The following is a 13,180-nucleotide window of genomic DNA, read 5'->3' on the forward strand; positions in this document are numbered from 1 at the left end:
GCAAGTCTCCTGTCTCAGCCTCCCAAGTAGTTGGGACCACAGGTGCCCGCCACAACACCTGGCTATTTTTTGGTTGGTTGCAGCTGTCGTTGTTTGGTGAGCCTGGGTTGGATTCGAACCCGCCACCTTAGGTGTACGTGGCTGGTGCCTTAGCCACTTGAGCCACAGGCGCCAAGCCTTAAAACAGAATTCTAAAGGAAAAGGGTTAGAATGTATTCATAATTTTGAGTGTGGAAGACTTTCATAAGAAAACAAAACTCAGAAAAATCAAAAGAAATGATCGACAGATTTGGCTAGATAAATATTTTAAATTTCTGTGATAAAAGACACCATGGCCAAAATTAAAAGACAAAGAGTAGTTTGAGAGAAAATATTGGCGTGTACACTTTGGGTAATATTGATCATAAGTGAGAGGGAAGTATATGAGGTTTAGTTAGTAGAAATCAAACGACTGAAGTCCATGAACTCTGAGGAGACCCTGGGAGACACAAGGTAAGGAGGCGGCTGCAGAGTGTTGATGTGACCCCAACAGCGGCCGCACCAAGAACATGGCTTTTCTTTAAGCAAATGGAATTCTGCAAGTATCATTACAAACTGACGCCTTCTTGCCTCCTCGTGTCACTGACACTTTAAACCACATGCAAAAGAGTTCTGGGAGGCATTTGGGGAAGTGCTAGTGCAAAGTCAAAGAATGAACTCACACAGGTTGTTAACAATGGTCTGTGCTGAGCCTGAGAGCTCTACCCCTTCCTGGGGACTACAGGTCCCACTGTCTCTATCTCCCAGTGACATGGTTACAGGGTAAACAGAGCAGAGGTTTCCCCACCTCTTCTGCTTAATGCCATGTCTGCTTTTAGAGAATCCTAGGACTAACAAAAGGCAAAGCTCATCTTTCTAGTGATTTGCTGACTCAGCTTGGCTCAGTAGCCATCAGTCAGCTTGCCCTTGGTTGCTACCTTGGTTGCCTTCCCTGTTCCTTGCTGTATCCAATGATGGTCCAACCAACCAACCCACTCAAAGTGTCACAATGACTAGAAGTGAGTTAACAAAAATGTAGGATGACTAACCAGAGCACACAAATCAATTGCCAAACAACTCACTTTTTAAAAATATGCATCAAACATGAATAGGAGATACACAGTAGACATGGCTATATGGAGATGTATAACTTCACCCATCAGACTAGCAATAATCTAGGAGAATGTGTCTATGGTGCTGGTGAGTGTCTTAGTCAATCTGGGCTGCGATAACAAATCACCACAGACTGGGTTTATTTCTCCCAGTCCTGGAGGCTGAGAAGCCCAAGATCAAGGGGCTGGCAGATCCGTGGTCTGGTGAGGGCCTGCTTCATAGTTTGCAGGTGGCTGTCTTTTCATTGTAATCTCACATGGCAGAGAGCAGAAAGAAACAAGCTCTCTTCTCCTGTGTCTTCTTGTAAGAGCACAACCCTGTCATAAGGGCACCACTCTCACGACCCTAAAGGCCCCATTCGTCAAATAATCTACAATTTCTCTCCTGGCCAATGCTTTCCTATATAAACTTGGGTCTGCTTCTGGGTTTTCTATTCTGTTTCATGGTATCAAGGGTTACAAACTGGTGTGCTGTGAACCCAATCAGGCCTCTAGATGTGTGTTTTGTTTTTGGCCAGAGGTGTTTTTCAAAATTGTATATATTTTTGGCAATTTACAGACTCAGACCTGTTCTAGACCAAGTTACCTGCCCAAACCCATAGAATATTTGTGTTGTATATGCCTGGAATGACACTGACAATGTGTTGTTTTAACATTTTCATGTTCAGAACACATTTTAGCGTTGAGGCCCAGACATTTCCTCTCATTCTTCTTATTGGATAATTCCTTAAGTACTCTAATTTCTCCAAACGAACTATGGCATGACTTTGTCAGTTCCTGGGGAGGGGAAGCTCTGTGGAATCTCTCTGGGATTTTGACGCAATCACATTAAATTCCTAAATGTGAATTTAATGGATAGAATTTATATCTTCATAATATATGAGTCATCATTCAGAAATTTTGTAAGTCTCTATTCCTTTTTTATATCCCTCAGTTAAAATTTTTAAGTTTTTTTTTTTGAGACAGAGTCTCATTTTGTTGTCCTTAGTAGAGTACCATGGTGTCATAGCTCACAGCAACCTCAAACTCTTGGGCTTAAGCAATTCTCTTGCCTCCACTTCCCAAGTAGCTGGGACTACAGGTGCCTGGCACAATGCCCAGCTATTTTCTTTTTTAGAGACAGGGTCTTGCTTCTGCTCAGGCTCGTCTTGAACTTGGGAGTTCAATCAATCCACCCGCCTCTGCCTCCTAGAGTGATGGGATTATAGGCGTGAGCCACTATGGCTGGCCCTAAGTTTTTTTTTGAAAGTACTGCATATTTCTTGTTAAATTTATTTCTAAGAATTTCTGTTTGTTTCTGCCAATACAAATTAATATCTTTAAATAAAAATTATTTAATACAAAAGTAATATATGGTCATGTTAAAAAATATGTAGGAATATAGAGTAAAAAGTGAAAACAACCTCCCTCACTCCACACCATTCCCGCCCTCATAGGTACAGTAAGATCCTAGAGCTTTTTCTACACTTAACTGTACTAACTAGACTAACAAGATCACACTAACTAGCTCTGCATCTTGCTTTTGTCACTTGATAATTTACCATAGATATTTCCTCATGTCCATGCACATAAATCAGCTTCATTCCTCTTACAAATTGCACAGTATTACACTACATTCTCGTCGGTTTTCATTAATTAATCATTCTCTTGGATTTTCACAGTACATCATCGCAGCATCTGCCATTATGTAAAAAAGGAAAAACTTAATTTCCTTGTCTTTTTGTAATAGCTGGAGCATCTAAATGTTAAATAACTGTAGTGACAGGAGAAAGCTAACTTTAACATGGATATCTTTAGGTTAAATGTTAATGTTATCTGTCAGGTTCAGATATTTTTCTCATACGATGAAGTGCCTTTGTATACTAACAGTTCAGTTTTTAAAAAGTCAGGATGGATGTTGACTTTTTGAATGCCTTGTTGGAATCTGTCGCAATGATGCTGAATCTTCTGTCATGATTAATTTCTTTCATAGATGTCCCAATATTTAGCCCTTTTGTACTTGTGGTCCTGATAAATATCCTCTTAACATTGCCCTAAATTAAATTTGATGTTTCTATTAAGATAGTGATTGGCCTGGATTTTTTTTCTTTGTCTACAATTCATTTCTTTATGAAGTTTTGATTTCAGCTTACTTTCAAACATTCTTTTACATCTCAAAAGGAGTACTGCAGAAACTGATCTGATCCTCAAAATAGTTTCTTCTCCCTGGGAGCCCAGCTAAACCATATTTCCAGCCCTCTGCAATGTAAGTAGCCACATGACCAGGTCCCAACAGAAGTCAAAGAGTGGAAGGGATGATGACTTTATTAAGAGTGGAAGTATTGTTTGTTTTGTTTTGTTTATGTTTTCTTTCTTTTCCCCTTCCACAGTCAAACTTACAGCAAATATGGTGGACTGGAGCTTCAAGATAAAAGGGTCTTAGATCCCTGATCACTGCTTGAAAGTGAATCTCCCAGGACAGCTGACCCTCTAGGAAAATCCACACTGGACCTTGTTAAGTCCTTGAGACTTGCAGCTCTTTGTTACAGCAACTAACATCAAAATGTTTGACCAATACAAAGAGTTTTCAGTAACATCCATTTTGATACATATTTAACATAAATTTATCTGCATAATTACACTGATATGGAATATAAGACATAGGAGATGGAAGATGATATAGACAAAAACTGATTTCCTCACATCCAATACTCTCATGATAGTCAACAAATTTGTCTCTCTTGCATACCTAGCCCTATGCTGGTCCATATGCCAGGATAATATTTTTGAGATATTAATTATAATTTTTTTTCTCCTAATATTCTTCCCCCCTTTTAAGCAGATATCTGTCTCAGAGGGAGGATAGGCCAGGACAGAACTGTGAACTATGCCTACTGGTTTTTAACGACCTAAATGCATTAGGAGATTTTGCCTCAAAGGCAAATATCAAGATAGAAAAGGGCAAGGAGTGGGTGGAGTAGGTGCTGGGAGCGGTTTTTAAAGAAATCAGGGCTCACCCAGATTGGGGAGAGCCGCAGACCGAGTCAGCCCTGCATCTTGTTTCACAGCCACTAGGTGAGCAGTAGGACCCAAGAGGATGGTGGTGGACCAGGGATCACGTTTCTCACGTTTCTCACGTTAGGCTGCAGAAAGAGCTTCCAGAAAAGAAGGGCTTTACCCGTAAGAGAGGAGAATGTCTTAACAGCTACCTGTAGGGACCAACCTGGCCCTGGACCACCTGATTGCACAGATGATTCCAGACACGGATGGCCTCCTCCTCAGGGGCTGGCGTCACACAGCTCTCCAACGTCGAGGAAATGGGAGGGAAACCCGACGTTGACTGTGCCAGGCGCTCAGGATATGCAAGGAGAGAAAAACAACCTTGGAGGAGCTTAGAGTCGTTATTGGTGTTCTTATTGTCGCCCTACTGGGACTGTTTCTCCAGTGGGCAGTCATCTCTGGTTTAGGGGGTTGGGTGTTGGGGTGGTGTCCTGGGTGGGGCGGGAGCTGTCCCTTTGCTTCTGCTGAGTCCTCTCTGCTGACTGGAAATGACAGACGTGCGCTGCTGGCAGGAGAAGAGAGGCTCAGGGGAAGCCGGGAGGTGGACGCGAGTGGGCAGCGCTCCCCACCGCGGCTCCGGGTCCCAGGCTGAGGGGCAGCCAGCAGGGGGCGCCCAACGACCAGCAATGCAGCGGGGTGGGCTCCCTGTTCTCAGGGCACGGCCCGGGTCGGGGACCCCCACCCACCCGCACCCACCCCAGCTCGCGCCGGCTTCCGCCCCCGGCGCCAAGGGAGGAAGAGAGAGCAGAGGGAGCCTGTGAGCTCCAGGGCGCCGCCAGGGCCTTGCCCGGAGCGCAGGGGACCCCGGAGCGTCTGCCTCCCACCCACGTCTCAAATGCGCAGGTCGGCCCCGAGGCCAAGTGGCTTTCAGCCTGTGCCTGCCGCCATCACAAAGCGAACGTTTTAAATAAGGGACATTTCTGTTGCTGTGTTTGGCATTTCTTCCTATTCTAATTTTCTGCGAACCTCAGGCGCTCGCGGGGACCCCGAGTCGTGTGCCATGAGTGGCCCTGCCCCTGTGCCTTCCTTCCCACGAGGCCCCCACGTCAGGCCTCCACCACCTTTCCGCGCCCGCCCTTGCCAAGCCAATGCTACGCTCCTTTTCTCCTTGGCCATCCGTCCGAGCCGCACCCCAGTTGGGAGGGAGACTCCAGGAGCCTGCAAGATACCTCTCCTCTGCCAATAGCCCAGTCTCAGCCAGGGACACCTAGACGCTGCCCCCAGGCCTTGGCCTCCTTGGCAACCAGCCTCTAATCAGGCCTGCCCTCTTCCCAGAGTTGCTGAGCCCAGAGCTGGGGAAGGGGCGGGGCCCGCAAGAGTAGGGTCACCGGGGACAGGGGTCAGAGAGCAAAGCCTGGGTTCCACGGGTAGTCCACAGGAGCTGACAACCTGTTGCTAGGTAACCATATCTCCCATCACTGCCCCGACTCTGAGCTGGGGATCCCCAGCCTCTAGCCATCTTCTGCTCAGTCTCTCAAACACCCACCCTCTGTGGGACCCTGAACGCAAAAGGCGCGGTGAAGCAAGAGTCTCCCGCCCTTGAGCCACCTGTGGCTTTGCCACTCGGTATTTCACTGTGAAGAGTCAGCTGCCTGGGCAGGTAGGTCACCGCCACCATGAGTCTGGGCATCATGGAGGAGGAAGACTTGGCCGAGTACTTCCGGCTACAGTATGGAGAGCGGCTGCTACAACTGCTGCAGTGAGTGTCCCAGGGCCTGGCCTGCCCCGCCCTCCCTGTGCCTGGGACCCCCCACACCCCACCGTCCCACCGTCCCACCTGGCCCTCCTGTCCTGTGAGCCAGCACTCCAAACAATCCTGCCCCTGTCACTGGGCCACCCCATTACCCTGGTCCCATGACTTGTCACCCTGCCCCAGCTTGCTCCCCCAATGCCATGGTGGTCCTCCCTCCTTCTCAGCACACATTCCTTCCACTGAGGTCAGAGAGACAACCCCTTTTCTTCCCCACGGGTCTCTATCTCCATGGGTTACTCCCAGCCCCAGGCTGCCCCAGGTTTCAGAACCGGAAGTCCTCTCTTGTCCATGTCTTGAGCAGGAAGCTCCCCAATGTTGAGGAGCAGTCGGAATGTCCATCCATCCGGTTACTGGAGAAGAAAAAAGAGGCCAAGATCATGCATCATGCTATGGAGCAGAAGAAAGAGGTGAGGGACTCGGGGATGGCATGCAGGAAAGGAGTGGCTGGACCAGGGCTCAGGGAGAGCTAAAGACAGTCCTCCATTTGTGAGTGGAGGCAGGAGTCCTGCATGGTGATCTGGTCTTTTTTCTTTGGGCAGAACAAAACAAAAATAGGAGTGTTAGGTGCTCTGTTCTGAGCTAGGATGGGTGGAAAGTGGGAGGCCTCCTATAACCCTCCTAGGCCTGGATAGAGCCTGCTGGGATCTTTCTTGGTCCTCCTGTCAGGGGCCCTCCTGACTACTCTGCTTCCCCACCACCACCCTACAGACATTTCAGCGCAGAATGGAAACCCTGAACCTGCGCTGGGAGGAACTGGGTGTCAAGGAAGCCCAACTGAAAGCCCACATCCAGAAGTTTGAACAGTTTATCCAGGTTTGAAGGGGTGGGGACTGCTGCAGCAGGCCAGGGGATCCACGCTCTACAGTTGGGCAAATTGTTCCTCCCCCTCCTCCTTGTCCTCATTGCTTTTGCTGACTCTTTACCCTGGGTTAAAAGTGTCCTCAGTGCTCCAACAATGCCTGGTGCTTCCTCATGGATCCATTATGCCCCCCACCTACTGCCTTGTTCGTAATTTCCAGTTTACCTGCCAATCTCTCCCCTTCTTGATGGCAGTTTCCTATTTCCTTGACAGTACCCAGGACATACAGTTTGTCCAGCAGATGGGTGGGTGCGTAGATGGATGTATGGATGGATAGATGTGCCGTTGTCAGGGCTAACCACATAGGGACACAACAATGAATGATGTAGACCCACCCTATCCCTCTGTCCTTATACTGAAGGTCCAGGCAGGGGACAGTTGAAAGATCAGGCACCAGAGTCCATTGCAAGACAACCATCTCAGTAGGTCCTTAGAGGAACAGTTTAATCATCTTAAAATTTGGATTTATCCAGTCCCTCTCCAGCCAGAACTTATGGAACCATGAACGACCTGGCCTAGCTCCAATGGAAAAGGTGCAATTATTGTCCTCTGCTACAGAAGAGTCTGGCTCTTAAGCATCTTCTATCCCATTCTGTGTTTAAGCCATATGGGAAGGGAAGTCAATGGACTGGGCACATTTTCCAAGGGTCCAGTCCATACCAGCCAGAGAAATGGCTGTGGAATGGCTGGGGTGGCAGGTGATTTGGGGGAAAGGGGGTCTTCACATTATCAGAGGGGGCAGCAGTTTCACAATCCCAGAGAGTTTGTTATAAATATAGCTTGTTACAAATATAGACAGCAGGAACTTCTCCCCTCCTTCCTTTCAGCAGGTCTGGGGTTGGCCCCATACATGTAGATTTTTTAAAGCTCCCCAGGTGGTTCTGGTGCAAAAGTAGAATTTGAAAGCCACAGGTGTAGGGCTCCTAAGTCCTCTCCTGGGCTTATGGTGCAGGAATCTTCTATGTCCTCCAACTGCGACCACCGCACATGGCCATCTATATGGGATCACGGGAACCCCTGCAGGGAGAAAGGAGCCACACTGTGCAGCGTGCAGTGCGAGGGTGAGCTTGCCCCTAATCTTGCATGAGAGCTTTGCAGAAGGAAGAAGGTGGATTTGGACCTATAGTAGCTGAGCCTTGTTCTGTCTTTCTGGGCATCAAATTGCCTACACCATCTCCTCCAGCCTGAGCCGGATCCCAGTCTGAGCTCCTAGGAACACGGTCTCCTGAATGGCTTTATCCTGCCCATCCCTTTGCACCAGGAACATCTCCTATCTCATCTCCCTAGAGATCGAGCACTGTTGCCCCAGCTTTGGAAAGAAAGAGGGGGGCTACTACCTCATATTTCTATAGTTGGAGGAATTGAGGCACCAATTTCCAAATTGGGAGAAAATTTGGGCCTCCCAACTCTGGTCAAGGACCTGCCCCATGACAAATGGCCTCTGCTAAGAATAGAAACAACAGACGCTTTGTCAGAATGGTTTCTGCTCCCACTTCTGGACTTTCTCAGCCTTCCCTGGGGTTGAGTTCTCTCCAAACACTGACTTGATGCAACATGGGTCTCCCCTAACCTTTTCTTTTTCTCCTGGGTTCTCCTTAATCTGCTCTCTAAAGCCCAGACCCCAAATCCTACAGAACTAGAATCATTTCCTATCAGTACCCCCAAAGTTCCCTCTTGACTTTAGATCAGTGGTTCTCAACCCTTGGGTAGCGACCCACAGGAACTGTATTAAAGGGTTGCATCATTAGGAAGGTTGAGAACCACTGCTTTAGATTAAGCCTCTGTCTTCACAATCACCCACACCCCCTTCAGTCCACAGAAAGCCCCTCAACCACCTTCAAATCCTGGAGATCCTTTTCTTTCACTCCTCTTCTCCCACATGGATGGCACAGTAATCTCTGTCATCCTTAGAGTGGTCTGAGTTCAGCAGATAGGCCTGGCACCAGGAGGGCAGGGCACAGCTGCCTGACCAGTGCCCCTTCCCCTGCCCCCAGGAGAATGACCAGAAACGGATCCGAGCCCTGAAGAAAGCCAACAAGGAGCGAGAGCTCAAGAGGCAGCGCATGCGGGAGCTGGCCAAGGCCAAGCAGGAGATGACCACCCTGCGGCTAGAGCACCAGAAGCTGACTGTCAAGCTACAGAACTACTCCATCTTCAACAAGTACCTGGAGAAGGTGGTGGAGAACTCCGAGGTGAGTCAAGGACCAGGGGTCCTGGGCCAGAGGCAGGTCCTCTTCCCCAAGGCAGGGGGCTGTGGGCTGGAGTTCAGCTGACTGGGCTCTGCAGGATGGTTATCCTGCTCTGAGGAGATGTAGCCAGCCTTGGAGGATGAGGCAGGACGGGGCTGTGTGCTTCTAAAGGTAGGTGTGAGAGTGTGTGTATCTGTGTGTGTGTGTGTGTGTGTTAGGGGGAACCAGGTTTGGAGAACTTGTGGGAAGCTCTGGCGGCATCAACATGTGGAGTCCATTTATCCCTCCTTCCCTCCTCCACAGTGCCCTCTGTTTACTGGAGGTAAACGGAGGGCAGGAGGGGAGTGGAACCAGGAAAACACCCAACATGCTGCAGCACTGGAGCCCTTAGTATGTGCTGGGCACAAGAGAGCAGCCTTATTACCCTTTTATAGAGGGGAAATAGAGGAACAGAGAGGTGAAGTCACTTGCTCAGGGGTCAACAGCTTGTAAGTGGCAGAGCCCTTGCTTTTAACACTGCACAATGCCCCTGACCACTGATCTTCCTGAAGTCCCTGTGCACAGAGCTCAGGGAACTTCACAGCCCCTTCCTGCCTCTTGCAGTATTTGGCACTCTTAACACTCCTCCCTGAAACTACCTTTGCCTTGGACTCTGTGGTACCTCCCTCCCTTCCTGATTCTGGGCCCCTCCTTCTTAGACTCTTCTGGGGGTTCCTCTTCCCAGGTCCTTCCTTATACTTCCCGGAGTGTTTGCCCCAAACCCTCCACTTTTCTTCCTGAGCAGTTCCCGGGGCCTCCCACAGATACAGCCCTGTCAGTGATTATCCTCCATCATATGACCAGTGGCAGAGAGGGCCCCTCGTCAGGGTGGAGCAAGACCCCCCTCAGGGGTCTGCTCTGTGTCTTGTGAAGGGTTTGGGGAGACACAGGATTCATAGCTTTTAAAAGTCCCCACAGGCTCGGTACCCATAGCTCAGTGATTAGGGCACCAGCCACATACACTAAGGCTGGAGGGTTCAAACCCGGCTCAGGCCTGTTAAACAACAATGACAACTGCAACAAAAAATAGCCAGGCATTGTGGTGGACACCTGTAGTCCCAGCTACCTGGGAAGCTGAGGCAAGAGAATCACTTAAGCCCAAAGTTTGAGGTTGCTGTGAGCTGTGACGCCATGGCACTCTACTGAGGGCAACATAGTGAAACTCTGTCTCAAAAGAGAAAAAAAGTCCCCACAATTTCTATATTAAACCACAAACCTTATTTATTTATCCATGAAACCCAAATCTGTGTTACTTCCTCCATTCTAAGGTAGCAGTAAGATAAACTGTTCATTTAATGATTGGGAGTTTGGGGGGCAGGGAATGAGGGAGGACTACCATATTAAGACAGCAGATAAATTGTAAAATAAGTCTCAGATTCAGAGCTGGTAAAAATACATACCTTAGAACTGAGGAAACTGGTCCATATCTGTCTCCTAAGCTCCAAGCCCCTACATCTAACTCATCCTCATCCTATCCACACCTATCCCATCTGCTTTCTGCCACCCCAAGGCCAACCCTGTTGTCAGTATGTCCTGTACTAGCGAATGGCACGGCCACCCACCCACAGCCCCACCCGTGCTGGGGGCCTCACCTCTGACTCTTCCCTCTTGCTCAGTCCTACAGCCATCAATCAGCAGATCCAGCCTTTTCTGCCTCCTAAGTATTTCTGGAATCACCCCCTGCCCCTCACCCAGCCCACCAAAGGTACCGCATCTCAACTTAACTCCATGTCAGTCCTGGCCAGCCTGCTTGGCAGTCTACATCCAGCATGATATCTCCCATCTGTCTCTCTCTCCCCCTCCTTCCTTCTTCCTCTATTTTGTTTAAATATTAAGCATACCAGAAAGTATAGAGAAACACATAACAGCACCCACGTACTCACCACACACTCTTACCAACTCTTGATATTTTCCTCTATTTCCCTTGACTCTTTTTTCTGAAATCACACCCTATCAATAATTGAAATCCCTTGTGTGTCTTTCCAGATCTCAGTCTTCCCCTCTGCTCTGAGGTCACCAATACTCTGCTTTTTAAATTTCTCATCTTCATGCTTGTATTTATTATTTTATAACATAGTACAGATTTGTACACTGAGTAGCATTGTACTATGTACTTGTTCTCTCCTTATTGCTTTTTTTTGATTGATTTTATAAAATTTTTTACTATAGAAATTTTCAAGCATATATAATAGTAGAGAGAAGAGTTATGGGACACCCATTAGTCATCACCTGATTCCAACAGTTATGTGTTCATTGTCCTGTGCCCTGCACTATTTCACCTCTGTTATGTTGAGGCAAATGATATATTTTCATCCATATGTACCTCTTTCATATGGATGAAAATATTTTGTAAAAAGATGAGAGCTCTTTTTAACATGCAGTAATACCATTGCCACAACTAGTAAAAATGAGATAGTAATTCCTTAATAACAAATATCCATATAAATTATTATATAAATGCTTTTAGTATATTTTTGTTGCAGTCAGGGTCTAAACAAGGCCCTCACACTACTTTTGATTGGTTTACTTAAGTATCACAGACATTAGGCTGAGCACGAAAAGCCTAATGCTTCTTGATGCTGTCATTCCGCTGGTATGTTCAAAAACAGAAAAAATTAATCTTTTAGTGATTAATTAATCTGGTGATAGAAGTCAGAATACTAGTTACCTCAGTGTTAGGGGACAGATACTATCAACCCTTCTTCATTTACCAACTATTTGACTGTTTCCTTTACCAATTATTTGATTATTCATTTTCTGAATAATGAATTCAGTGTCCAGCATCCTCTGAAAATGACCAGCGATGTTTTTAGTATCATTCTGAACTCATGGATTTTTAACATATTCGATATGTTTCAGTCCTTTGCACTTACTCTTACTGATGTTCAAATTGTCTCACCATCGGGCAGTGGAACCTCTTCAAGTCAGCACCTGAGTCCTTTGGAGTTCATTTGTTTTAACTGTTGTTACATTGTTTGCTGAGTGAACTTTTAGAAATTATCTTTCTATTTCTTAAAATCCTTCAGGAGATAAAGTCCACACTCCTTCCTAAGGTTTACCCAGCACTTTTTTGTCATCTTCTTCAGGTCAGTCTCTTGCTTCCCATCTTGAATTCTGGCCACTCATGCTAAACTACCCTGAGCATCTTGAAATGCCACACACCTGCATTCATCTTTACCCCGGGCATGCCCTCCACCTGTAGTCCTGCCTCACTTTCCCTCACCTGCTGTTGCCTAGCTATCTGCTGTTCATACCTGCAGCCTCATGTCAGCCATCCTTTCTCCCAGGAAACACTTTCTGGCTGTTCTCACCTCCTCCAATGCTGGAGGTGGCCATTCCCTGAATAGGCATATGTGGGAAAAGGCCAGCAGGGCAATTCTGGGACACTAGTCCATCACTGAAAATGTCATGAGATAGGGAAAGTGCTCAGGAACTGTCCCCTGAACAGCTGGAAGGCTCATTTTACTAAGCCCTTGGGAAGGTGAGTTGACATCACATAACTGGTGCTTACATCACCTTCTCAAGAGGGTTGGCTGTGGGGCTTCTGTTCTGCGGACTGGGCCTGGGGGTTAGGGCCTGAGAGTGGCATGGTTCCCGATTATGCAAGAGCAGGTTACCAAGCCTGGCAGGTCGCTGCCCCACTGCTACCCTCTCCCGCCCCTGTCTCTCTCAGCAGATGTTGAACAAGTACCAGAGTATGGTGAACAAGTACCAGAGAGTATGGTGCTTGCAGGCAGTACCAGACAGTCTCCATCCAGCCCCACTCCTCAACCACAGACAGGCTTATCACTCTGCGTTGTGATTATCCTCCCCCAAGCTGTCAGCCTCATAAGAACGCCTGGTTTCCTTATCCACTGCTGTGTTCCTACCATTTAGCAGTTTTTGGTAATTCTTGTTGAATAAGAAAATAATTGCCTTGAGAGACATCTCAAAATGCCCTCCACCTCTACCAGCAATCCTCAACCCTGGGGCTGTGCCTAGGAAAGCCTTGAGGACCTTTTCCAAAATCCAAAAGCCAGGGGCCACCTCAGACCTATTCATTACCCTGAATCTCTGGGGGTGGAGCCTGGCAGACTCTTTTCCAAGCCTCCGTAGGTGATTCTAACATGTAATTAAGATTGAGAATCCCTGGTCCAGTTGTGCAACCTCCCTCCCCGGGCCCCAGCCCTCC

The 13,180-nt window shown here is 47.6% G+C and overlaps 1 protein-coding gene across 2 annotated transcripts in view; it reads left to right on the forward strand.

The window, feature by feature from the left end:
* The first annotated feature begins 5,560 nt into the window (after positions 1 to 5,560).
* The window catches only part of CCDC42 (coiled-coil domain containing 42), a 13,592-nt gene continuing 5,972 nt past the window's right edge, over positions 5,561 to 13,180 (forward strand). Inside the window, exons 1-4 of one of the 2 annotated variants that reach the window (XM_003791101.3) lie at positions 5,561 to 5,868; positions 6,224 to 6,329; positions 6,631 to 6,735; positions 8,776 to 8,973. In XM_003791101.3, coding sequence (XP_003791149.1) covers positions 5,786 to 5,868; positions 6,224 to 6,329; positions 6,631 to 6,735; positions 8,776 to 8,973 — 492 coding nt within the window. In that variant the 5' untranslated portion in view covers positions 5,561 to 5,785. The remainder of the gene's footprint in view (positions 5,869 to 6,223; positions 6,330 to 6,630; positions 6,736 to 8,775; positions 8,974 to 13,180) is intronic. The other variant, XM_012805996.2, reaches the window with a different exon arrangement.

The sequence above is a fragment of the Otolemur garnettii genome, unplaced genomic scaffold, assembly GCF_000181295.1.
Source record: "Otolemur garnettii isolate 467f Iridium unplaced genomic scaffold, OtoGar3 scaffold00046, whole genome shotgun sequence".
Classification (NCBI taxonomy): domain Eukaryota; kingdom Metazoa; phylum Chordata; class Mammalia; order Primates; family Galagidae; genus Otolemur; species Otolemur garnettii.